Genomic DNA, 27329 nt, shown 5'->3' with positions numbered 1-27329 from the left:
TCTCAGTATGGCAAAAATAAACAGTAACGATAAAAAAATACAACTATACATTTCCCTGTAAACATTGCACCTAATACATTTTTGTTTTCATTGAGTTCAAACTTTCTACATATCTATTGTGATGCATTTTTTGATTCATGGGCTTCAAAGCATATTACTTAATTTCCAAATATTTGGAGATTTCTTCCTGGTAGGTATTTCTATGTGGTCAGAAGGCGTACTTTGTATGAATCCAGCCCTCTCTAATTTACTGAGGTTTATTTTGGGGCCTCTGACCTGGAGTTTGTGTGACCTTTTACCCCAGGACTGTTATCATGTTGGTTGCTTAATATTTTTCCTGGACTAATTCTGTGACTCCTGTCTCCTCTACATTGGGCAGTTGCTGATCTCTCTGCCCAGAATTTTTTTTTCCTCATCTGCTAACTATAGCTTTCAGTCAATTATTAGTAAAAGATTGTGTTCAAACACTAGCTAGTAAGGCTTCCATTCTCTGCAGAAGGACCTGTGTGTGGGCTGGAGACACCTTCAAAACTGGACTGTTTTCAGGTCTGCCCCAGCTTTTAATTTCTTCTGGGTCCTTGTTTCTTTTGCCACATGCGTTAGCTTCACTATCCAAGGACATGTGGGAGGCTGCAGCCTGCTTTGGCCTCTCCTATACAGATGCACAGCCTCCATTCAACTTGGGATATGCTGAGAACTTAGCCCCAGTCTCAGCTATTTAACTTCATGAAATTCCCTATTAAATCTCTCTCTAGTCCCCTGGCCCATGGCTTCTCTAAAATGGGCCTAAAACCTCAGTTTTGCAGGGCCACCATTACAACTGCCTGCCATTAAAATTGCCACTTTAATTCACAGTGCTCACCAGGTTTCTCAGCCTCATCACTACTGGTGTTTAGACCAGATAACTTTTTGTCATGGGGGCTTTCCTGTGCATTACAGGATTTTACCCGCATCCCTGGTATCTATCCATTAGACACCAGTAGCGTCCCCTTGTTGTGACAACCAAAAGTGTCTCTAGACACTGCCAAATGTCTCCTGGGGGCAAAATCATCTCTGGATAAGAAATACTGGTTCAGAGTATGTCAGTCATAATTTGGGAGAATTTTTTTTTAACCCCCAAAGATCATCCTCTATGTCATGATATATGAAACCCAGAAATGTGCACATTATATTTCATTGTTCAAGATGCACACATCTCTCCTCCATGCGACTACCTGCGCAAATATGTAAAAGCAAAACAAGATCCTACCTATCCTTCATTTTAACTAAAGATAACCAAATACTACTGGTAAATAGTGCCATTTGATATAAACTATGTCTGTAGTTCCTTGGTTTATTTCATCTGGGATCAAATTGGGAGAAAAAGATTAACCAAATAAAGCAAAGAGTTAGTACTTTTTGCAAAGCAGTTTTTGTTTGTGAGATGAGACATGCTCATGGACTTCAATGGGCAAGGGCTGCCTATTGCATATGGACTAAGTTACCACCTATCTTGCCACATGTGGCAGACAGAATAAAGGCCCCCAAAGATATACACATCCCAATATTCAGAATCTGAGTATCATATAGCAAATGGGACATTGCAGATGTAATAAGAATCTTGAGATACAAAGATTATTCTGGATTATCCAGATGGGTTCAAAATAATCAAGAAGGGTTTTTTGGTGGGGGGAGGGTACCAAGGATTGAACTCAGGGGTGCTTAAGCACTGAGCCACATCCTCAGCCCATTTTATTTTTATTTTGAGACAGGGTCTCACTAAGTTACTTAGACCCTCAACAGGTTGCTGAGGGAGGCTGACCTCAAACTCAAGATCCTCCTGCCTCAGCTCCCTTGAGCTGCTGGGATTATAGGTGTGAACCACCTTATCTAAAATCCAAGTACACTCATGGGTACTTACAGGCGTAAACCACCTTATCTAATCACAAAGATCTTTATAAGGAAGTGGGATGGCCAGAGCCCAAGATGTGAGGGTGGAAGAAGTTGGCATTATGGGGGCCACAGGTCAAGGAATGCAGGCAGCTTCTAGAAGTTGGAACAGGCAGAAAAAGATTTAACCTGAGGACTCTAGCAGAAGACAGTCCTTGACATACAGTGAGACCCACTTTGAACTTCTAACCTACAGAACTGTAAAATAATGTTTGCAGTCATTGCTAGAACAGCCGCAGGAAGCCAATAAACCATGTCTTCCCCATGTGAAGTTAGTCCTGTCTCCCAGATCAGCTGGTGGTTGGCCACCGGTTCCACCTTTACATTCTAGTGAGCCAAAACACTAGAAGATTAAGTGTGGGGACTCGGGATCTTTGTTTAAAACACACTATTCTATGTTCATGCACAGATCAGGTCTCCCTATGACAGCCTCCTCCTCAGGGTTTGAATTAAGTGATACAAATATAAGCAATAATTAAGCGATACAAATAAATTAAGTGATACAAATAAAGCAATGCAATGTAAACTGTTGGGGCTCTTGTCCCTTGTCACTCTCCCAGCATACCTATAGCACAGTCCCTGGGAAGCAATCCTTTTGGAGCCACTGTGAACACTGAACATCGCTCCCTCTGGGCACTCTGGGAACTCTGCTAATCTTTGTGATTAGAATGAGAATTGTGGCTTGTGGTGTGAGGAAGTCAGGAGAGGCTTGGGGTGGTCACCTGACATGTACTTTGGCACCTGTCTCCAAGAGGCCTCTGGATAGGAATGCTGGCCTGTGATACTTTTTACTTTTTACTTTTTTTTTTTTAAAGCTATCCCTTCCAGTTGGACAGAAAGCTAGCTGCAGAGGAGGTGAGTGAGTCAGTTGCCCCTGACCAGCATGGGTAGTGACTGCTCAGCTGGAAGTGCCTGAATGCATCAGGACTTGGCAGCAGCAGTGGTCTGGGGTGTAAGCTAGGGGGAATGTGAAGGGGCCACTGGAGCCTCAGCCTCTATTCCTGACATTGTGGTTGGCCAGTATAAGCACCCTCCGTAGTTACAAAGAGAAATGTAAAACCCAAGCCTTTCTGCGATGGCCAACCTACTGAAAATCAAACAAAGTAAAAAGCTCAACCTGACTAGCCTGAAACCAGATAAGTACCCATGAGTGTGCTTGGATTTTAGATAAGGTAACCAAATGACTTGCCCATCATCCTCTTGGATAAGTGTTTTAAGCAGGCAGCTTTCACTTCTCAACTTAGACCCTGTCTCAAAAAATAAAAGGAGCTGGGGATGCATCTTATTCATAGAACACTTCTGGTTTACTCCCAGTAAAACACACACAAACACACACACACACACAAACACACAGAGAGCACACAGAATATAAATGGCTTCAAATTAAAGATTCAAATAAAACAAAAATTGCAAAAACCACTAACATTATAAGTTGTATTAAAGAATTGTTCTAGGCACAGCCTGATGCCTGTCTGTTCATAGAGCCTCTATAAACCCTCTGAGAAGCGGGTGGTGTGTCCTGCCCAGGGGACCCCTCAGCCCCCTGAAGACACGGGTGCTGTAAGGTCCTGGCTGGGGCAGGGGTTGTCTGTGGATCTGCAGTCTTTCATCCCACTAACATTTTCAATATCACGGACTTGGAGAAGTACTCGCTCACATTGCAATTTTTTTTTTCTTACAGCAGAGTGATATGATATAAACCAGAGCAGTAAAGATGATTTTGCCACAGAGCCTCAGGATGGGATCCAGTGCTGATCCAAATTCCTGGGTGCTTTTGAGGCCTGGAATTGGTGAACATCTCTGGGTTCAATGGTGAATCAGGCCACATGTAGCCACCAATCAGTATCTCTCTTCTCCTTCTCCCTCTCCCTCTCTGCACCCGCCCCCCCCAACTCCACCCCAAGTAACCAGAAACCAAAGTCTGAGAAAATTTTCTTGGCTAAGAATTTAAAATGAGAAAGCACAATAAAGAGAGTTAACAAATACCATCTTTGGTAGACAAGAGCAAAAATTGAAGAAAACTTACAATCAAAGGATCATCTCCAACAGGGCATGTCCGAGGTTCCACATGAAAAATGATATCAAAATTCATGTCAGTTTTATGAAATATAACCATTTATTTTAGAGAATATATTAGTAGATAAGCCAATAATTTAGCTTAACTAGAAATTACAAAATACAATATACTAAATGAGAATTCCATTTTGAAATTTTGTGTAAGATATTCTATGATTGATCATTCTATCAGAACCACAGTTTAAGTAACTGTTTTCCTAAATTAGGCCAGTGATTAATTCTTGACACCTTGTAAGATGATAAAGATACACCATACTGCAGACAGCCTTAATGGAACAAATTACTTAACAAAATTGATTATACATTTGATAGTGCAAATTACATTTTTTTCATTGAGTGGGCCAAGTCTCTTTTTCAAATTCAAGGAAAGGAACTGAGGTCCTGCAACTAGGAGCTCCAAGGCACAGCATAGCACTCCCTGGAGAGAACACCCCGTTCCACATAGGCCTCCTTTGGCACTTTCCCTCTTGGATGAGGGACCTCAGGCCTTGGTGATACAAGGCTCTAGTGAGAAGATCTGCCCATTTGTTCAGGAGATCCTCTTACCCTTTTCCATTTTTTTTAGTATGGCCAACTCACTTAAACAGCATTCTCTAAACTTCTCTATATTGTCCACTCTCTCTTCCCTAAGAAGCTCTCAAGCCCCAAAGTCCTAATATCCAAGGCCTCTTTTTTTTGTGACAGGAAATGATTCCCCAATTTTAAGTCCTGCAAACTGAATAGAATAGAAAGGAACCTCTCTGAGGTTTAAAAGAGTGAAATTTACTTGTATGGTACTCTAGAAATTAGATGATTAAATACTTGTCCTTGAAGATCACTGACTTGCAACTTTAGGGTCCTGAGAAGACTATTTGCAGGTGGGACCACCATGTTGCCTAGGCTGGCTGAGAACTTCTGCACTTAAGCAATCCTCTGTCTCAGCCTCCTAAGTAGCTGGAATTACAGGCATATGCTACTGCTCATGGCAATATTTTCACACTTTAATCAGAGCATTTTAAAAAGTACTAGTTAGGTTTCAATAAGATGTAAGTCCAACGTTATGAGAAAGACAGGTGATACTTGCATGAAACTAGCAAGGATTTTTTAGCAAGCCCCTAGAGCTTACAAGACACTTTGAGTGATATTATTCACAAAGAGCATTTATGGATAACCCTGCAGACTGTAGCAACCAACTACCTGCAGATGATAGAGAATGAATGAAAAAGGATGAAGAGCTCTAACTGCTGGAAGTCAAGTTCTCAAGTCCCAATGGATGAGGGGCAACCTCCATCCCAGCCTTGCTCCCCCAACCCCAATTTTAGTGTAGCAAACTTCAAAGGGAACTGGGAATAACTAATCTTTCCTCTCTGTACTACAGAGGACTACTGGTAGCCCTGGGCAGTACTGAACTCTTGAAAGCTTCACCCAGTGATGGCAGCAGCAGGGGCAGGGGATTGGATGTCCTATGAATTGGAATGAAAGTCACTGAGCAGGTTCAAGTCTTCAAGGAGTCTGGATTTAGCCAAACACATTCCTGCCCCTAGCAAATCTACAATAAATTCTCTAACTATTCTTATTATTGGGGAATGTCAGGACTTGGCTGAAATGGCAAGTTTTATTAAAGGCGAGTGGTAATGACTTTTAGGTTTCATCATGGCATATTTGCATATTTTCTGATTTTGGTAGGAGTGAAAAATTATCAGTTCATTAGCCATTTATAGAGGAATAATTCAGTAGAAGAGGTTGAATAGACTCATTCTTCAGTAAAATCCAGCCTGGAAAGAGGAGAAAGTAGTTTAGGTTACTCAACTGATTTAAAAGTCACCCACAACCAGTCTTGGAACACAGTTAAATATCCCCTATCTTAAGAGACTTTTAAATGTATTGTATAATAAAGATAGCTATGCATCCTTATGAAGTCTAAGTGTGGTTTCAACTGAAGACCCAGGGTCATACCCTTCCTCAATAGTAACAATAGCAAGACGGGCTGTATTCTATTCAGAATCAGCATGTAGGTAAAAGCTGGGGCTGAAAACGCTCATCTATTATGCTGGCACTGAAAGCAGGAAGCTGGAATCTGCACGATTTGAAAATTGATAAGCAAACTTGTTTCTAAATTCAGAAACAGGAATAAAGTTAATCCATCCACTGAAGCCACTGAAGTGCGATCCTATTAATTGTAAAAGGACAATGGCATTTATCAACTTGGACCTATGATGTTTTTCCACCCTTCAAACCCAGACCACCTATGATGCTTTCTATAGTTTATGAGCTTTTTTTGAACTTTACTTTGTGGACTTATGTTCCAAATTCATTCTGACTCTAGTAAATTAATAAAATGAAATCAAACATCTAACAAAATGAGTAAACTATTAAGTGCAGAAAAGCCATTTCAGAAAAATGTTTATGATTACAATAAATGAAGGCTTATCGAATTATAATTAACAACTAAATGTATATTTCAAAAAAGCTAATGGAACTTTGAATGTTCCTAACACAAAGCAATGATAAATATGAGATGACAGACACCAGCTGCCCTGATCTTATCATTAAAAATTGTGTACAGGGGCTGGGGCTGTGGCTCAGCAATAGAGTGCTCGCCTAGCATGTGTGGGGCATTGGGTTCGATCCTCAGCACCACATAAAAATAAAATAAAGGTATTGTGTCCAACTACAACTAAAACAAAAATTTTTTTAAAAATTGTGTACAAGTAGCTAGATGTGGTAGCACATGCCTATAATCTCAGCAACTGAGGAGGATGAGGCAATAGGGTCTCAAGTTTGAGACCAGCCTCAGTAATTTGGCAAGTAACTTTGTCTCAAAATAAAAAATAAAAAGGACTGGGGATATGGCTTGGTGATAAAACATCCTGGGGTTCAATCCCCAGTACAGAAAAAAAAAAAATTGTACAAGTGTTGAAATGACACACCATATATCCCATAAATGTGTACATTATGTCAATTAAAAGTTAAAAAAAGAACTTAAAGTAAATACAAAAAAAACTTAAGTAAATACACAATATAGATTCACTCATTCATTTAAAATTAAACATGATTTGATAAAAAGAAGATTAAAATCTCAGAAACCAGAGCAGAGAAGCAAGCAAAGAGGCAAAGAAAACCAAATTTCACTGGTCCTACCAATAGTGAATCAAAAAAAAAAAAAAAGCAACAAATGTGTCAATAGTAAGGAGCGTGGAGAGAGAGTTCAAAGTAGCCTAGAAAGTCACCAATGCCCACTTCTGCACTGTATAGCTCAGGCCCAAGTGAGGGCTCAGGAAAGACCTTGATCAAAGTCAATTAAGCCAATAACTGAGCCAAGAATCAAACTCACAAATTCTTGTTTCCAGCTAAAGGATTCTATGTTATTGCTTCTCTAGATCTGCACAGAGGAAAACCTGACTGCCAAACCCTTCTTGTGAATTCAAACCTACTTGGTACAGTACACTGCACCTGGGCAAGCCTTCTGGGGACAGGGCGAGCCTGGGGAGCACAGACCCAGCCTGGTTTTCCATATTGTCCAATAGGCTGAAAAATTCCACCCCGATCAAGATGCATATGAGGCTAGGGGATCATTGTCTCAGGAAAAGAGCAAAACAGGCAGATAAGAACCAGAAACCCAAGCCTGGCTCCAACCACATCTCCACCCTAGGGATGATTATAGAAGTAAAAGTAGAAACCTCCTAAATTGCAAGTTATGTTTGATTCAATACATTTATCACTATGAATTCCAAAGTCAAACTCTTTTAAAAACTCAAAGCTAATCTGAACAACCGAATGATTTAAAAATTATTCTTAAATAATGAAATGGAGTTCAAAGTCTAAACGGTGACTACAGGTCTGAAAGAGCTGGCCCTTCCTCCAGGAAAGCTGAGTGTGTAGGGAAGAGAAATGAGGCTCATAGATGGCCATTCTTTTTCTAGAAATGATGTAGGCTCAGCAGTTGCCTCTATGCATTTCTCTTAGATTCCTAGTGACCCACCCTGTCCTATTTAAATCTGCGAGTAAGGTGAATTTTAACACTTCAATACTATCGGCAAAGTCTGAAACAAGACGGGTAAGTTTAAACACTCTACTTTCAGTAACCCTAAGCCTCCAGTTGGAGAAAAGCAAGTACCAAAAAACAAAACAAAACAAAAATATACCCAAAAACTTGGCCTACCATATGCATAGAAAGAAAATAAGGAGTTCCTACCTCACTCTTAAAAGACAGAGTTGGATTTGAAATGTCCTGTCCATCATTGTTTATTGGACCAATGCAGTCTGTGAACTACCAGACAAATCAACAGGGCCTTTCTCCTCAGCACAGCTCGGTATTTCTGAGAAAACCCAAATGATTTCAAATGTAACTGCTATCTCCAGTTCCACCAAAACTGTGCTACTGTAAGACAAGCCAACCCCCCTTTAAATTCACACAAAACATAGATATAAATATAGTAATTTCCATTAAATACTTGAATCTTGCCTCTCTTTCATGCCCATTCTTAATTGGAAGTTGTCAAATGTTTTCAATGCATTTCCTTGGCTGGCCAGGGGATACAATGACACAGGTGCCTTCCCCCATTCCATTCTAACTTTCAACCCCATACATTTTCTCCTTCACACCAAATATACACAAACTGCCTCGAGAAGCAGCTTTCTCAAGGGTCTCTTGCTAAGCCCATCTCTAGAACAACCAATCAACAAAGTCAAACATTATCTAGTAGTTAATTATGGGGGAAAACACTCAAGCCTTATAAAATATCCTTTACCACTACTGTCCACCACAGAATGCTCTCTCCCATCCCCATGGCGTGCTGAGTTCATACACATTCAAGAGTGAAACTGAAGCTGAAGAGGGAAGTCGGGTACCATAAGGATCACAGGGTTAGACAGCTCAGGACTCTGTAAGCAAGTTCCAGTATTTTAAACTCTTAGGCCAGAGGTCACCAAACTTTTTCTGTTAAAGTTTTGGTCAATCTCTATCACAACTATTCAACTCTGCCATAGTATCAGGAAAGCAGGCAAAGATGAGAAGTGGGTATGGGTGTGTGCCAAGAACTTTATTCATAAAAACAAGAAGATGGACACTGAACCTGTCTGAGACACTAAAAGTTTATGCAGAGTCTTGATAGAATTAATTTATAAAACTAGAGAAGGTCTAAGACAGGAGAAAAGAAGTAAAGGTGGCAGCCACTGGGGCAGGACCAGAACTGGCACCTCCTGAGGAAAGGGGACTCACCTTGATAACCACTGCTGCCACCACACCCAGGAAAGTGAGCAACAGAAGCCCGAGTTTTCCTTTGTTGAACTGTTTCAGCACGAAAAATTTTGCCCAATCCACCTTTGACTGGCTGTTGGGAGGATACCTGAGTTTGTTAGCACCTTCTCTCTTTAAACTTTTTAATAAACAGGGACGTTGATGAGAAAAAGTATCAAAACTATGTTTTCCGTGATAAGCCCCCATCCCACTGGAACCTGAAAAGAAAAGAGACAAAATAGTTTTCACTGGAGGTGACCTGGGCTACTCCTCTGCCTCCACACAGATGGAGAACACCTACATGCACTCCCTGCTGCATGAATGCCCACACTGAATTTCTCTGCCAGCAAATGTCTCTTTTCAAGAAATCCTCCCCAGTTTTGTCTTCAGCACAATCAACCTCCCTTCCAACCAGGATGCTTTCTAAGAGAAGAAAAGGATTTGTAGTCCTTCTTGGGTAGCAGGGACCATGTGAAAAGTTTAAATAGATTCTCTATAAGTCTCACCTCATCAGTACTGTATTGAGTTCTATCAGTTCAGTTTCTAGAAAGGGAAAGGGAGCTCACAGGGTTAATTAACCTGCCTAAGGTCTTGTGGCTATTGAGTGGCAAAGGTCATGTGGCTATTGACTCTTCTCCTATCATCCCAATATGGCTCTATTTATCCTTGACTCCATTCACCCACTTGCTTCCTCCAAGCCCCTGAGTAGTGACAAAGACTAGGGTGACAGGGTCATGCAGCTGGGTGAGAATAAGTAAGTGAAAACTTTGCCCTCTAAGAAGCCAGTTCTGTGAAAGTTTCTATTTTTCTAACTCATCTATCTGAGAGATGCAAGGGGAGATGCATGTGCTGGGCAGGGAGAATGGCAGGTACATGACACAGTGAAATAAGGCCAGGCAACTGGAAGACAAGGGGCAGTTTATTAGGGCCAGGCTGTAGGTGAAGTGGTAGCTGAAGCTACAAGAAGGGATAGATCGTTCAGGAAGCAAGACTGGTTCACAATAAAGCCTCAGGACAAAACCCTGAGAAACCCTAACACTGAGGAAGAGCAGAGGCTGAGGGGCCAGCCAAAGGCATGGCCAAGGTAGGAAGGAAATGGGGGAAAATGTATAAAGAACTTAAGGAAGAAAAATGGCATGAAAAATACTTAAAATTAAAGGTAAAAAGCCACATAAAGAAAACTACGAAGTGTTACTGACAGACATAAAACATATATAAATGAAGAGATGGAACACTTTCCCCTTAAGACTCCATATTTTAAAGATCTAAATTCTTCCCGATATAATTTGTTAAGATTAAAGCAATTTTAATCAAAATTCCAGGAAATCTCAAAGGTATTTTTTTCTCTTTGAGTAGGAGGAGATGGTGACTGATTTTAAAGTTCATCTTGCCTAGGTAATAGGCAAGAAAACACTAGAAAACAATATCCACAAGGGATATACTTTTAGATATTGAGCAGAATTGTTCCTGAGGAGTAAACTACACGATTGGTTGCATGTATGGGTTTTAGAGACAGGAAATTTGGGCTCAGCTCCTGGTTCTACTATTTACTAGCTACTGGTCTCTAAAATGCATAGACTCAACTCTTGGCAGATAATAAGCACATTTGATATGCTAACTACATAGCTAACTATAAAGTTATTGTAATTAAAACTGGCATATTGGTCCAGGGAAAGATAAGCAAAAAGTTAAGGAAGCAAAGAGGAAATGTAAAAATGACCCAAGTAATTGTTTTTATTGAATGTAGATAATAGAAGGATAATTATGACAAAAATGGTCCCAGCACAAACTTACTCTTTGGAAAAAAATAAAGGTGCATTCTTTCTTATAAAACATTCCAAAATTAAACCCATGATTAAAACATAAAAAGAAAATTCGGGAATTTAAAGAAACTACACATGAATATCTATAATGCTAAAGTAGGAAAGACTTTCTAAGCCAAGTTAGAAGTTGGAGGCCTCACAGATTTGACTATACAAAGGTTTCAAATCACAGACAAAACTGACAGACAAATTACAATCTGGAAAGAAGTAATTTGTTACAGATACAGTTAATTTTTTTTACTTATAAAAAAGGCCACTTATGAATCAATAAGAAAGAGGTGACCACAACAAAACATCTCAGGACATAAAAGAGGAAATTCACAAGAATCTTTAGTTCACCGTCACTAATTATGACAGGAGTTCAAATTAAAATGAGACCCTTTTTGGTCTAGCAATTTTGTAATGGAATAATCCAGTTTAGGGATATAAGGAAGTGGACATTCCTACAATACAACTCGCAAGGATATATGGCAAGATGTGTTGAAAGCAACTCTAAAGAAAAAGCTGAGCTACATACCAAAACTTTTGGTGTTATACACATAATTAAGTGTCTATGTCTGAGAGGTTATTGCATGTTTCCTTATATCATTCTGTGTTTTGTTTAACTGCTTAGGCTTTTTGCCATTAAGCCTATGTTATGTCTAGAATTAGAAGAAAAAAGCATTTCACTTCAGGAAAGAAATATATAAGCCCTTTTAAAACAGTGATTATACTTCTAGACATATTTTCTAAAGAAATAATTAGATTGCACAAATATATTACAAAAAAATTATAATACCCAAAACTTTGAGGTCACAAAAATATAACTGAAGGAATTGGTAACACAAATTTACCAGATTCATATGATGGAACAGTTACTAAAATCATGACATAAAGCATTCACACTATCTTGTCAAATACAATAAGATACCACTTTGCACAGAACATTAAATCTGTATATGCATGTACACATATATGTGCAAGACATATATCAGTTATTTTCACATGTGGGGTTATGAATAATTTAAATTTATTTTTAGGCGCTTCTATTTTGTCCAAGTTCTTTTAAAAAGCCCATATTGCTTTTGCATTGGTGAAGGAAGGTTTGTTTTTAAAAAGAGGGTATTATTGGGGCTGGGGATGTGGCTCAAGCGGTAGCGCGCTCGCCTGGCATGCGTGCGGCCCGGGTTCGATCCTCAGCACCACATACAAACAAAGATGTTGTGCCTGCCGAAAAACTAAAAAAAAAATAAATAAATATTAAAAAATTCTCTCTCTCTCTCTCTCTCTCTCCACTCTCTCTTTAAAAAAAAAAAAAAAAAAAAAAAAGAGGGTATTATTGATGATGCCACATGTTACCTAGCAGAGATAGAAAATAAACCCAATTAATTAAATGTGCAAATGGGGCACTAGTAACATCATGTGAAACAATGACAGATTTGCTGGGGTAGCACAGTGGGGGACAGAATCTTGTGGGATGAGATAAGGATCTAGAGACAACAGTCTAATCTTTTAAGAATTTGGGCTATAAAACTATAAATGTTCCAGCCAAAATCTCAGGAGCCAACTTGCTTTCATTCACCTGTTCCTTCAAATACATTCCATCTGGAAATTTGCTTGACCCCCAAAATATTCCTTCCTATTCCCCTGTCTCTTCTGCCACCACCCTCTCCAGTCTGGATCTGGCAGTGTCTACCTGGTCTCTCCCCAGGTCTCCCTCACGTATGCCATTATGTCAGTATCGTGCTGGGTGCTGGTGCTGTTTACATCCCCAGAAGGGACCAGGAATGGGAGCAAGTCAGCCTCCTTGGCTATGGAACAAGGTTTCCTTAACAAGGAACGGAAGTTCCTGCCAGACTGGCTATTCATCCCATGGAGTAATTTATATTATTACATATAGAGAAAATAAACCAGGGGCTTTCAAGATAGTTGCTTCTATAGTTTGCTCATTGTTGTGAGAATTTTTCCACATTGGTTATTCTGTACTATTGCTACTGTACAGCAGAGATATCTACCACTTAGATCCCAAAGAAATAAAAAGGTGAGTTAATCATCTCATGTGGGGAAGAGAGAGGTAGATCACATCCCAAAGGGAATGGCCAGGACCAGGCTGTGTCCACAGCCCATTTTCTCTAGAACATGGGAATCCTACTCTCTTCAAATGAAGGACAGGCAAGCATAGGCCACTCATCCCCGACAGAGGGCTGAGGACCCAATACAGGTACTCGCTGATTATACTTGACACTACCTTGAGTGGAAAACAAAGGGATATCAGAAAACCCTCTGAATGCTGTCTCTTCTCTGACATTCTAAATGTTTCTTTCATTACCTCACTGAGAGAGAAAGAGAGAGGGAGAGAGAAAGGGAATCTCACTAATTGAGACTGGAATCTTAGTCCTCAAATCTCCTAAATATAGGAATAAATAAACAAGTAAAGCAATGAAATGAACAAAGTACCCACAAATGTGGCCAGTGCTAGTGAGGACAGAAAGTGGTGACAGGACAGATTCACCCTGAGGTACAAGGAATCAGGAAAACTACCATCAACTGGATGGCTGGGGAAGGCCTCTCTCAGAAGAGAACAATCAGCTCTTTAACAGACTATACAAAAGATTGTTGAAATGCAGAGCTTCTGAATTTAATATGAGCAAAGAAAGTGATATTTACCCACTCCTCCAAAAGGCAGAGAATTAAGAGTGAAGTGCATGATGACATCATTGCCTGTCACACCACCGCTGGATGTCTCATCAATCATCCGTTTGATGAGCTAAGGAATAGACCAAAGGCATCCAGGTCAGTGACACTTGCATCTCAGGGAGTGTTCAGAGCTCCTCATAGGTAGGACAGTGTGGAAGGAAAACACATTCTTTACCTGCCAGCAAGAGTTCCTGAGTCTAGGGACACCATGCCAATTGGATAAAAACAAACTACACTGTAGTTAACTTAGCAAACATGTTGATATCTAACTTCTCAGACACATATCAAGTAAAGGTTGGGCATCCTAATCTGAAAAGCAGAAGTGAAATGCTCCAAAATCCAAAACGTTTTAAGTGACAATATGACGCTGCAAGTAGACAATTCCACGCTATGAAACTCTTTCAAACACAGAATTACTAAAAACACTGCATAAATTATCTGTTGGCTATGTGTATATGAAACATAAATGAATTCTGTGTTCAGACTTGGGTCCCATCCTTAAGATATCTCATTAAGCATGTGCAAATATTCCAAAATCTAAAAAAAATTAATAACATAAAACATTTCTGGTTCCCAGTGTTTCAACTATACATTGCAGGAGGCACCCCTAACTTTCTTGGGGCCTGTTCACTTGATTGCCACATAGACTTAATTCTCTACAAAACAGGAGCAAAAGGCTTTTATAACAGACAGTTCAGATTATATCCCACTTTTAAAAATTATTTCTAAAAATCTTTGGATTTCTAGAAATTAAAATCCAAAGATCTAAAAATATCTGCTCTAAATTGTAGCATACAATTAAAATGTATTAATCTTTATGAAATGCAAGATATTTAAGATTTTAAGTTTAGCATCCTATTTTTGAAGAAGTAAATGTTGGCTGGCCTAAGATCCAAAAAAGGACATGACATTATACTAGTGTCATTTCACCTGAGTGCCGACAAGCCCTTGAGAGTTCTTCATGGCAGATGTCAAATATGGGCTGTAGTGACCTCAGGTGACCCAGGGTTCCCCACTCAGCTGCACCCTGGCCAAGAGACTTTAGGTTTCAGAGTTCCCACTCACCACATTATCTATCCATGGTCATTCAAAATGACAGATCATTGTTCTGTGAATAACTCAGTCTTCTCTGGGCTCTGCATATTTGTCTCATTTCAAATATCTATAGCTATTGGTGTCTCGTTAGCATCACAAGCTCCAGAAGCTGTCACAGAAAAACTGCTATTTTTTACCAGCAGAACTATCCAGAACATACCTGGCTTATGAACTCCTCTGACTGGTCCCATTTTCCCCCTTTTTCTTTTCCCACTTCTTCAGAGAGTGCCTGAGCCTATTTGCCCACAAAGAGGCCACTGTTTTTTAGCAGTAGCCCATTACCCAGAGACACAAATGAGAGAGCCATGCAGAAAGTGGCACAGATGCTGGACTACAAGGTATGGGGTTCCCTATTCTAACAAAAAAGAAATTTAATTTGAGAAACTGAAATCCAAAGTATTACAATTATTTATATGATGGTGCCAAAGGTCTGTGCCCTACCCAGCCTCATCTGAGTGGCTATGAATGCCATTTCAGTTACAAGGACAGGTTCTCATACAGCAATGCCTGGAAGATTAGTGTCACAAAAGCACTGAATGTTAGTACTTGTAAGTTTTCCAATTATACAGGTGTTTGTGAGTCAAAATGACTCATGACACTCACCCCTGTGGACTCAGATCTAACCCCAGGGAGCAGGGGAAGGATGCAGGGATAACCCCAGGGCCTCATCACAACAAGCTATGAATATAAACTCATTTGGTGGACTTTGATATATAATAAACATAACAGTCATTCATGATAGTGAGCTGTTTTTTTCATAAAGTTTACCTTGTTGTTATGAGAAAATATATAGAACGCCAGGGGCTTTTCACGTTCATTTATGAAATTTATTGCTTCATCTGCATTTTTCACAGGCACTATTGGAAGAACTGGTCCAAAAATTTCTTCTTGCATCACTCTGGTTTCAGGATCAACATCAGTAAGTACTGTTGGGGCTAAAGAGAAAATAAACAAAATGAAAATGTTAAAGTAGAAGACAAAAATGCAAAACTCTCATCTTACTTTTGTTTCACTGAGTCACCTACCCATACCTTCCTCTCTCTCCCACCCAAGTCATATCTACTGGGGGAAAAAAAGTCCTCTTATCATGTGCCAGCCCTGGTTTTGTGACAGAACTGTGCAATTAAGAATCTTCAGAGCAAGTGGACCAGGATTCTTATGCAAACCAAGAGAAAGATACATATCCAAATACATCTTATTCACATTATGTTCCTGGTCATTTGCATATTTAACCATAGGTTATACTTACAGCTTTCCCTGAACTGGTCTTTCTGGGAATATTGACAGCTCTTCATCATACTCCTTCTTCTTAACTCAAGTTGTTTCATGCATATTATTACAACTCTGTTAGATTTAGAAAACCATACTTATGTGGTCAAGATTCCCTATTTTGGCGCTGGGGTTGTGGAAAGTTTTCCTATTATACAGGTGTTTGTGAGTCAAAAGGACTTATGACACTCACCCCTGTGGACTCAGATCTAACCCCAGGGAGCAGGGGAGGAATACAGGGATAACCCCAGGGCCTCATCACCCAAAACAACAAGCTATGAATATGAATTCATTTGGTGAACTTTTTTTTTAAGAGAGATAAAAAGAGAGAGAGAGAGAGAGAGAGAGAGAGAGAGAGAGAGCAAAATTCTTTTTTTTTTTTTGGTAGATGGACACAACACAATGCCTTTATTTTTATGTGGTGCCGAAAATCGAACCCAGGTCCCGCCTGTGCTAAGCGAGCACTCTACCACTGAGCCACAATCCCAGCCCATGGTGGACTTTGATATACGAATAAACCATAATTTGTTTTACAACAAATTAGAAACAACCTCAGTGGTAGAGTGATTGCCCAGCACATATGAGGCACTGGGTTCAATTCTCAGTACTGCATTAAATAAGTAAATAAATAAATGAATAAATAAAGATATCGTGTACATCTACAACTAAAAATATTTAAAAAAAAAAAAAAAGATTCCCTATTTTGTCTACAATGGGGAAAGAGCACAAAAAAGAAGAGCAAAATGAATGCTGAAGAAGCTGTGCAGAGTATCCCAGCATCCATGCAAGGTAAAGTCATCAATTAGCAGTATTCAAGAAGACCCTGTTAATAAACTGGACCAAAACTAAAAGAGAAGACATCTGGGCTGGGGTTGTGGCTCAGAGGAAGAACACTCACCCAGCATGCATGAGGCACTGGGTTCAATCCTCAGTACCACATAAAAATAAAGTTATTGGGTCCACCTATAACTAAAAAATAAATATTTAAAAAACAAAAAGAGAGAAGACATCTGAAAATAACAAGTTGGCTCTTTTTTCTTTATCCCTACTTTCTACTTAATTCTTTTAGCAGTGTGGCTGAGGACAGCTCTTTGCAGCAGTACTCCTACATAAGCTGCTTCCCTAAACTCACTGCCCACATCTTCCATGGGTCACAGAACCAATCTTGTTTGAGCCTCCCACAACTCCTCAGCATAGCTGTATGCTCAGGCGCAGTAACCTAGCTCCAGCTCAGTCAGACAAAGCTACGGATGATAGCCCCTTGTCTTTGCCATTTATTAGCTAGAAGAGGGCAAAGCTGATACGGAGAGGACAGGAGAAGAGAAAGACTGATAAAGGGGATTTTAAGGTATCCTTGAGCCACTGAATTATACAATCCAGGACAGACTAGGACAGATTATTATAAGAGAATAACTTTTTCCTTATTACTTAAGTCTTTCAAGTTTAGTTTTTTTTTTAAGTTGGTTTTTTGGTTTCTTGCAGCATCCTAACTCTTAAGAGAGGTAAAGTAAAGCAATTTGGAGCAGATTCTTTGCCAACAAATGTGTCATATAATTGTTTTATATGTTATTTTAGAAAAATGTGTTTAAATTCAAAGTAATACATATTTATAGCAAAAAAAAAAAAAAAACCCCACAAAGAAGGTAAACAAATAATAAAGTCAAGCATGACAAACCAAAACATTACTTTTGCTGTTGTCAATGGCATTGGCTAACTGCGGAATTTTGACACAGCTATTTCTTTGTGCTACTTTCCCATCCACAAATGCAAGAAAATTACAAAGTGCTATTCTGCTTCTCAGGGTTGTTAGGAATTTTAAAAAACAGATAATATACATGTAAATATGAAAAAATTAGGGTAACGGTGCAGCACAAGTGGTATTAAACATGTATATGCACATTCATTTAAAAACAGTTTTTAAGAAAAGTGGTACATTAGAAAGCAGAATTCAGTAGTTTGATAATGAAATGCTATGTATAAATAATAGTTTATTTAGGGTCAATAAAGTAATAGTCAGTAAAATCTGTCAAACTCTCATTTTCCCATAGAAAAAGGTAAATTTCCATTACCTATGTAGCGTGTGGCCTCATCAGTCTCCCCACCAAAAGCTATCTTTTGTCCTTCAAGCAAACTTTGTATCCTCTTAAAATGACGAAGATTGATAATTCTTTCATAATCAGGAGACTCTTTTATGTTTTCTCCATAAAATTCCTATTGAAATAAAAAAAAGCATTTAACTGTCACAAATTCATTTTTCAATTACTCTGAGTTCAAAATCCACTCATGCCTGAAAATCAATCTGGTTTTATATCTTCATAGAATCCAACACTCTACCCCCCAAATATTTAGTAGTAGTATAATAGCGATAAGTTTAAGCTTTTGGGCAGGTTTAGGGTAAGAAATAAAACATACCCCCTAACTGATCTATTATTTCCCATAGTTCCAGTAGGTTCTCTTGCAGTCTACCTATGGGCTTCCCCCGGGATGATTGTGGAAGCAGGTTTTGGAGAAGAAGTCTTACTCTGTTTTGTTGACCTGTATCTTCTCTGGATGACAGTGAAACCACTTGAAGGATCAAAATACAGCTTTGGTAAATACCAAGGTCAAAGAATCACAATAAGTATACAATCAATATTTATTGGGTAAAACAAACCCAAAACTACTGAATTGCTGCATCACTTCAAAGCCTTGTGAGAGCTCTGGATTTAATCTCAAATAAAATGAACATTATTCATCCACCCTCCATCAAGAGCAACTCCCAAGTCCGAGTGGCAGGAACCACCTGGCAGCTTGCCGAAATGCACATTCTTGGGCCCAAAGACCAGGCTACAAACAGTGGTTTTCAGGGCTGATTGCATCACACAATCACCTGGGGGATCCAGACAATCTGAATCAATCTTTGGAGGATAAGGACTGAAAACCTATTTTTAAACATTTCTGTAGTGATTCTAACATGAAGCTCAGTTGAGAAACACTGTGTAAATGTCTCAAAGGAAGACAAAGGGGCCCTATTCCTTTGAAACTGAATTCATCACCATACTCATCAAGCAATTTGCCAATTCCCACTGTTTTCAATCTCACAAATACCTTCAATTACTCTTCTTCCATCCCACATTCCCTGGTAACTGGCCAACTTTCATGTTCTCTTGGTCTGGATTCATATTTCAGCCCCATCACTAATGTCCAGCTTAGCACCTTATCTTACCTCCCTCAACTCCCTGGTATGCAATTTTCCTTTTCTGATCCTACATGCCTCTTTGGAATTCTTGTTGCTTCCTTCTAGTGTTCAAGTAACACTGGTTGACTGAACAACAATTATTCCAACAATTTCTTTCAGTAAGGGTGCATAGCAACCCCCTCCCACTGCTGAACTCAGTAATATGGGTGAACCCATTGCATTCTACCAACTTAAATCCTACATTTTTCTTTCAAATCTCAGCTCAGAATAACACCACGAAGCCTTCCTTAGTTCCCTCATGCAGAACTTTGCCACAGTCTCTGGCTGGGCACAAATCACGAGTCTCCACACAGCTTGTAGATTCAAACAGCAATTCTTTATTCCCGATCTCACACCGGCCGTCTACAAACACGCTCTGGGGGAATCCACGTTCTCTGCCCAAATCCACTCTCTCCCAAATCCACTCTCTGCCCAAATCCACACGGCATGGGCTTCTGTCTCCCAAAATATACTGTCTGACCCTAAGCACTCAAGAGGAACTCAGCAGCAGGATACGCCCTATTCTAAAGGGGGAACACCCTAATCTCCTATTATGCTAAACTGCCCTATTCTAAAGGGGGAACACCCTAATCTCCTATTATGCTAAACTGCCCTATTCTAAAGGGGGAACACCCTAAACACGGATCCTGCCCTGGTCCTTGAGCAAGGTCACCTTTCAGAAGTCCTTCCACTAGACAGCATGGGAGTAAGCTGGCAAGGAATTTGTCATACCTACTTGGCTGATGGCTCCCAGCATCTCCCCCCTTCTGATTAATTAAACAAGTAATGTGGCTTAAGGACCGTGCCTGGTAGGTTGTCCAGTTCAACAGAACTTTACTTTAAATATCCTATAAAACTGATAACCATCTAAAGGGTACTCTACAAAGTAGGTATTTGTTTAACTCACTCCCTTTACCCCCAGGCCCTCTACATATACAAAAACTGATAGCCTTAACCAGCAAAGGCCAATATGTCAAAAAGTCTCTGGTTATACTTCAAGGGATTGGCAACATTCTCTCAAAAATACAGATAAAGAGCTTGGGCAAGATGGTACATATCTGTAATCCCAGTGACTCAGGAGGTTGAGGCAGGAGGATTACAAGTTTAAGGCCAGTCTCAACAGTTTGGCAAGACCCTATCTCAAAAATTTTAAAAGGGCTCAGTGGTAGAGTGCTTGCTTAGCAAGTCTAAGGCCCTGAGTTCAACTCCCAATTTAAAAAAAAAAAAAAAAAAAAAAGGAAAGAAAAAATTACCTATTTACCTTTTTTCTTTTTAAGAATACACCACAATTAATCAACAAATCAAAAGACAGGTTAAGTGGATTTACATCAACCTAACTCTGCTCCCATTGACCATTCTTATAAAAGGTACGCAGAGCATTTTTAACTGGCTAACAAGTTAATTCAGGCACATATGCTTCTGGAAATTTCCTGGGAGAGGGGGCTAGGGATGCCATCTGCAAATAGTTCAATGATTCCTTACATACTAAAATCGGTAGAATCAAATGTATTAAACACAGACCTTCACAGTTTCCTTTATCTTCTGCACTATTTGATTCTGGAGGGAGGCTTCACAGAGAATGTAGTCAGGAGCAATGCAGGTTTGGCCACAATTCATGTATTTTCCCCAGGTTATTCGTCTTGAGGGAAAAAACCTAGGTTAGCTATAAAATTCAAATTTTCATTTGTTACATACTTTGTGTCATTTGAATGTTTTCCAACCAAAATATATTCATATATTTAGTTGGTACTCTTTTAAAAAAAATAAATAAACTCATCTCTAAATTGGTTGTCTGGAACTTATATAAATACTTTTTCCTTCTGTGGTAGAATATTCTAAGTGGCAGGAAGGTTCTCAAGTCACCTCGTATGAAAGAGTACTTGAAAAGCAGTGAAGTCATTGCCTGCCTCAGGAAGGAGAAAGAGACTTCCAACACCTCTTTACCTCTAATCTCCAGTCAGAAGGCTGTCCTGGATGACAAGAGTTAGCTTCAGACTCTGCTGCTTTTGGCTGTGGCTATAGCTGCTGCTGGCAAGATGTGCAGGCAGTAAAGCAGGACACAGTCAGGATCTAAGACCACTCGCCTCTATGTGGAGCCCTCCCCGACAAAAAACTCTTTCTATGTATGGACAGAGGCCATGACCACAACATTCGTTGACAGAGGTTCTCTTATTCTGGTGATTATGATTATATTTATGAAGCCAACCTGGAACACTGACCCACCACCACACCTCCTTCTTGGCTCCCTGTCTCTGAAAGGGATGTCACACCACCCAAAGCACAGAGGTAGTTCTATGTTTGTGCACTTCCTGGTAGCAAACCCTCAAGAAGAGAACCTGAATCCTTTTATTTTCTAGTTCCTGACTGCAAGATGCTATTCAAAGTTAAAAGAGGAGAAGTACTGGTTTCTATCAAAAAAAAAAAAGACCTTAGTTAAGAGATCAACAAAATACCTCTTCAACTGAGAATTTAAAAATTTCACTAGGTACACACAATACTTTGGATTATCTACTTCCTGGATCACTGGCTAAGAGAACAATAAAATTTCTCACCAGATTTAACTATAATCTTGAGAAAAGAAAGAACTTTTCCAATATTCCTAAGGACATCTACACAATATCAGAACCTATGGCTCATCATTTCTGATAGTGGCATCAAAAGACAGTTTGTGAAAGGCTTCTATTACTCTTCAACACTTTGACCACAAAAGTTTAATGACCTATCTTAGAACCATAAGGCATGGGGTTCAAATGCAAAGGCTCACATTAATGCACTAGGAAAAGTCTCCATTGTGCTGGGGAAATTAGGAAACCAAAGCCAGACTCACCTGCAGACAACGTCCAGGTCACAATCTTTATCAATGTAGCATGGACTCTTCCCTCCCAGTTCAAGTGTCACTGGGGTCAGATACTTGGCAGCAGCTTCCATGACAATTTTTCCAACGGCAGTGTTTCCCGTATAGAGAATGTGATCAAATCGCTGCTTCAGAAGCTCTGTGGTTTCCTCAACTCCACCATTAACAACAGCATATAGGTCCTCAAAGAAAGAGAAACATAAACTCTTACATTGCCATATTAATCCTATTGTCTAACATCAGCAACTTCTTCAATATAAACATGTAACATTCAGTAAAACCAGGAGACTGAGACAAGTGCCTGTGAAGATGGAAGAGGGACATGATCAAGGACAAGTGGAAGAAAAGACATAGTGTCTGCTGGTACATGGGAATCTTTAAAACCTATATGAAACAGACATGAAAAGAACCCCCTTTTTTTTTCCTATGTAAGCTTGCAATGAAGGAACAAACAAGAGCAAATGGCTGAATGTGACCAGAGAAATGCATGAGAGAAAAGAAGGGTATAGTATAGAACCTTAGGACTTAGGTGAGAAAGTGGCTACTATCAATGACCACATGACAGGTCCAAGGTGCATGGCTTAATCTATTTGTAGAATAGGACTTAGTCCAAGAAAGAAGCCAAGTTCACGTCTGTTGAATGAATAGTATATATAACATGGGACTGAGAATGCTTACTTTTGAAGTATATTCAGACAGATTCTGGGTTTTGCTACTCGCTAACATGTGTGACCTTAGGCAAGCTACTGAACATCTCTGAGCCTCAGTCTTCTTATCTGTTAGTGGGAGAATTCACATAGTTTCTTTAGATGCACTGTGCTATTATTAGTAGCTACTCTAAAAGAGAGACCACTTTGGACAATAACAGCATGAAAAAAATGACTGAGAACAAATGGCAAAGAAGGAAGACAGAGGGAGATGTTGAAAAGATTCTGAGTTCTGAGTATGAAGCAAAATCTGGCTTGTGTACCTCAAGTTTCCATTTGATTTCCTTCTCCTTAAAAGGCTAATTAGTTCTCATTCATTTCATGGTTTAACTGCACAACATGTTTCAAGTTTTAACTTTTCTGTGGCTTCATGTCCACAGCATATGTAATGGACTGCCTAATAAGCTAACTGAAGCAACTAAAGCCTTATTTCCCTCCCTGCCTGGACAGTCAACTACTAATGAGTTTACCCCTGGTGAGGGACAAAGCCCCCAGTAATCTTCTTTTGGCTCCATGTCCTACTCAATCCTTGACATCTCATTATCTTCCATTTCATCCTTCTGGATTGGATAACCACAGCTATTAGAACAAAATTGTTCTGTGGGCTGTCATGACAGTGATAAGATAACAAAGAGAACAATGTTATTCCAAGAGCCAGAGTTGGCCTCAAGGCCATTATAAATTAATATGTACAATTCAGGCAGTATATTTTAAAGTTGTCTTGTTGAAAGCTAAATGAATTCTACAACAATTTCATGTGGAACTCAGCAGTCCTAAATTTGTGACTATCTTCCTCCCTAGGAGAGCACAAGAACCTCTGATTCAGACAAAGGGATAAATCACCCAATAGCCAAGTTTAAAGCTCTTAAGAGAATAAAGAATCTTCTTTATTCAGACTTTGATACTCTTAAATGCCAGCACTTTAACTCAGAGTGAGAATCCACTTTCTGTAGTTTTCATGCAGCAAGTGTGGCCTTTTAAAAAGCAGAAGTACTCTTATATAATAATACAGTATTATATTCTGTTAAGACAAAAGAGATTATCAGTGACAAAAATAAACTAGCAGCCAGCACAGTGCTAGCTGCTAGTTTATTTTTAAGTAATTAAGTAATTCATTAAATGAAAACATCTAAAAATCACGATAGTGCAAACAAGGATTAACCACAAACACCATACTGTAGAAGAATATCTGTGAATAGCTGTCGTACTTAGGAAGCCACAAGCCTAAATATATTGTGTAACTACAAGAGACAGGTTTCTCCACAGTGTAATTTGGAACTTATCTTCTTTTAGTAAGCCAATTGTTGAAGGCTTAAGGAAACTGCAAACAATTCCCCAGCTAGCAATGACATACAGGAAAATCAAATGTATACCTTCCACTATGAACAGATGTGTTGAAATGGGTCAAGACATTCTCACCTGATCTAAATACTGAGGGAGGAGCTTAGCCAAGATCTTGGCTGTATTTTCACTTAGTTCAGAAGGCTTGATAATCACAGCATTTCCTAAACAAAATAAAAAATCAGAACAGTAATATCAAATACTTTAGTCATTTTAATGGCTACCAAAATGATATTCATGTACAGGTGAGATATTCCAATTATTTTTGCAGTGTTTTAAGTCTAGTCTTCATCAAGGAACATCAGAGCTTGTCTTACTTTCTCTTCCTTTTTATTTTCTCCTTCTTTATTGCTAACCCCTTAATTCATACATCTCCAGCCTTTCCCACTCCTCCAGCTATCATGTTTTCCTCCTAATTCTGCTCTTGGATTCTACTCTGTACCCTAGAATTAATGAGCAAATAGACTATGTCAACATAAAGCTGACAATCTGGATTCTCCACAGTAAGAAATCAATCTCCTGGCATTTGGTATACACCCAAGCTGGTATTACTCCCAGATCCTTTATCAGTATGAAGAAAACTGGTCAGACAGAATCAAATGGTACAACCAAGGCCAAAGCCAGCAATTGAAACTACATTAAATATGGATGCCTGACCCCAAATTCCTGCACCTATTGACTCAGATGCCTTTCAGTCTCACAGATTCATTCCCCAGTTACTTCAAAACAACATTCATTCAAATCTTGTCAGCAGCTCATTTAAAAGTATATATTTATGAATTCTCGATACACTTCTGGTATAAACCAAGGCAAACCACCAAAGAAAATGTACTTAATTAGCCACAATCCTTACTTTATAACCAATGTGAGAGAATAATCCCCTCTAAAAAGGTATAAAGACATAAGCTGACACCAGACCTGCAGCAATGGCTCCCACCAGTGGTTGCATAGTGAGTACGAAGGGGTAGTTCCAAGCTCCAATAATCAGTATGACTCCCAGAGGCTCTGGCTGAATATAGGCCTCATCCATCATAGTGAGCAGGTTCTTCTTAACTGGTTTAGCAGTAACCCATTCATGAAGATTCCCCAGCATAAGATCTATTTCCCCAAGGACAGTAATGACTTCCTGACTGTATGCATTGAATTCACTCTGTTAGAAGAGAATCGCAGTTAACTTCCAGTTAACAAAATGAGTAGGACAGACTTGTACATGAATGTCAAAAGCTGCAGGCTAGGTACATCTGTAGTAACAAACAAATGGGTTACCATACTAGCTGGTTAGCCATCCAACTCCTCTATTAGAATTTATTAACTCCCTATGCAATATATACAATGCTTTTAAAATCTCCTTTTACTAATCTAAGTCCTTTAAAACTCAATTTAAACATTTATCTCTCTCAAGAAGACCTCCCTGATTAATAATGCCCTGCCTTGATCACATTTTAACTACCATAGGAGTTATGCTTTTGACCTGTATCTTAATATTTCACCTTTAACACTCTGGTTTATAACTATACTCATATTTTACCTGTATGCTCTGTTTCCCAACTAAGTTTAAAGCTCTTAAGAGATGGGAACTTACTGTATTTCTTCAGTAATCATGTATTTACACACACACTGAAAAAAAATATTTGGAGCTTATAGAATGAATAAATGATTTACAGCAGTTCTGAATCTTTTTTTATTATTGATTGTTCAAAACATTATAGAGCTCTTGACATATCATATTTCATACATTAGATTCAAGTGGGTTATGAATCTTAATCACTCCACTTTGTTTATTTAATATCACGGTCCCTCTCCACCATATAGCTACTACTGTTACTACTCCTTGAAATAGTCTTTGATTGAGGAAGGAAGAATCAAACCCAGGGGAAGGCCTTGCTATCCCTGGAAAGTACATAAAAAGCAAAAACAAGAGGAAAGCAATATTAGAAAATACAGAAATATTAGAAAATTAGAAAAAATTATAGCAATAGAAAATTAGAAAAAATTATACCCTAAATACTACTTAAAACTTTGCTACTCAAAATGTGCTTCCAAAAAAGGCAGTATAGTCTCACAGGAGACCTCGTTGGAAACGTTCAATCTCAAGTCTTCATCACAGACCTATTGAACCATAATTTGTGTTTAACAAGATCCCCAGGTGAGAGAGTCAGTGCAGAATTTGAGGAGCAAAGACCTAACAATACACAAAGCAATGAAGAAAAATCTGAGGGCAAAAATAATAACCCCCAAACCACTGTCTACAGAAGAAACTAAAAACGAAGTTATAAGAATAGACCTGGAGCAAAATATCTGCTATAAGTCAGGCTGATAAACTTTTGACGTCCAGAATATACAAAAAGTTCCTACAAATCATAAGGAAAAGGACCATAAGTGCAACAGAAATATGAGCAAGAATTTAAAAGGAAATTCTCAGAAGAGGAACTACAGACTTCAGAAAACGCATGCACTTCCAGGGTCTCTGCTGATACAGTTAGGGCTGGATCTAAGCAAGACTGGAGGATAAGGAGAATCGGAAAGTCGACAGAAATTTTGCTTTGTTTGTATTACTGGGAAGAATACTCCAACCGTGCTTGCATAATCAGAAATAAAGGGAAAAGCAAAAGTTCGGGCGGAAATTGGCCCCGGAGTAGGGCTTCACGAGATTAGCATCCCCACCCCTCCTTCCGCGTACTTTTTACCTTGCACAGGTCGGCGGCGATGGCAGACAGGATGTCCTTCTCGCGCTCCTGCACCATCCTTCGCAGGGCCTCGAGCTGCTGCAGCCGGAACCGCAGGGGTCGCGACCGGCCGGACCGGAAAGCTTGTCGAAGCTGCCGGACTTGGCTCTCCATGGCCTGGTCCTGAAGAAAAAAAGGCAAGCTCCCGGGGCGCTGGGGCGTGGCGAACGGGGATGGAGTGCTTGCAGGCGCTGTCCCCCCTCTCAGATATTCTCTCCTCCTTTCGGTGGGACTCCCACCGCTGAACCCAGGCCGCCCCTCACTTGTCCCACTAAATGCTACTTCCCTGGTGGCCTCAGCGCCGGCCACGTCCAACAGCCCAACAGAAACGCCGCAAGGCTCAGCTCAACCCCGATCCGCGTGTCTATTGGTCCTGGCGGCCCACGTGACCGTGCGGC

At 39.6% G+C, this 27329-nt stretch overlaps 1 protein-coding gene across 1 annotated transcript; it reads right to left on the bottom strand.

The window, feature by feature from the left end:
- Nucleotides 1-4026: 4026 nt before the first annotated feature.
- Nucleotides 4027-27255, bottom strand: Aldh3a2 (aldehyde dehydrogenase 3 family member A2). The gene is made up of 10 exons (XM_076870990.1): nucleotides 26893-27255; nucleotides 25124-25355; nucleotides 24284-24369; nucleotides 22131-22339; nucleotides 20825-20942; nucleotides 18156-18297; nucleotides 15586-15752; nucleotides 13693-13792; nucleotides 9206-9441; nucleotides 4027-5759 (listed from the first exon to the last, which is right to left on the bottom strand). The coding sequence occupies exons 1-10, from the start codon at nucleotides 27043-27045 to the stop codon at nucleotides 5745-5747; spliced, it is 1458 nt and encodes a 485-aa protein (XP_076727105.1). The 5' UTR covers nucleotides 27046-27255; the 3' UTR covers nucleotides 4027-5744.
- Nucleotides 27256-27329: the final 74 nt, after the last annotated feature.

Source organism: Callospermophilus lateralis, chromosome 11 (assembly GCF_048772815.1).
Source record: "Callospermophilus lateralis isolate mCalLat2 chromosome 11, mCalLat2.hap1, whole genome shotgun sequence".
Taxonomy (NCBI): Eukaryota; Metazoa; Chordata; class Mammalia; order Rodentia; family Sciuridae; genus Callospermophilus; species Callospermophilus lateralis.
The sequence above is the reverse complement of the archived record's forward strand: the minus strand, read 5'-3'. Positions and strand labels throughout refer to the sequence as shown.

What these genes read in the sequence shown, in the direction of transcription:
- Aldh3a2 (XM_076870990.1), bottom strand. Translation starts at nt 27,045, where the DNA reads ATGGAGAGCCAAGTCCGGCAGCTTCGACAAGCTTTCCGGTCCGGCCGG. An exon ending in TCGCCGCCGACCTGTGCAAG is followed by an intron (nt 25,356 to 26,892) that starts GTAAAAAGTACG and finishes CTCTTCTAACAG; the next exon opens with AGTGAATTCAATGCATACAG. An exon ending in GGTGGGAGCCATTGCTGCAG is followed by an intron (nt 24,370 to 25,123) that starts GTCTGGTGTCAG and finishes TATTTTGTTTAG; the next exon opens with GAAATGCTGTGATTATCAAG.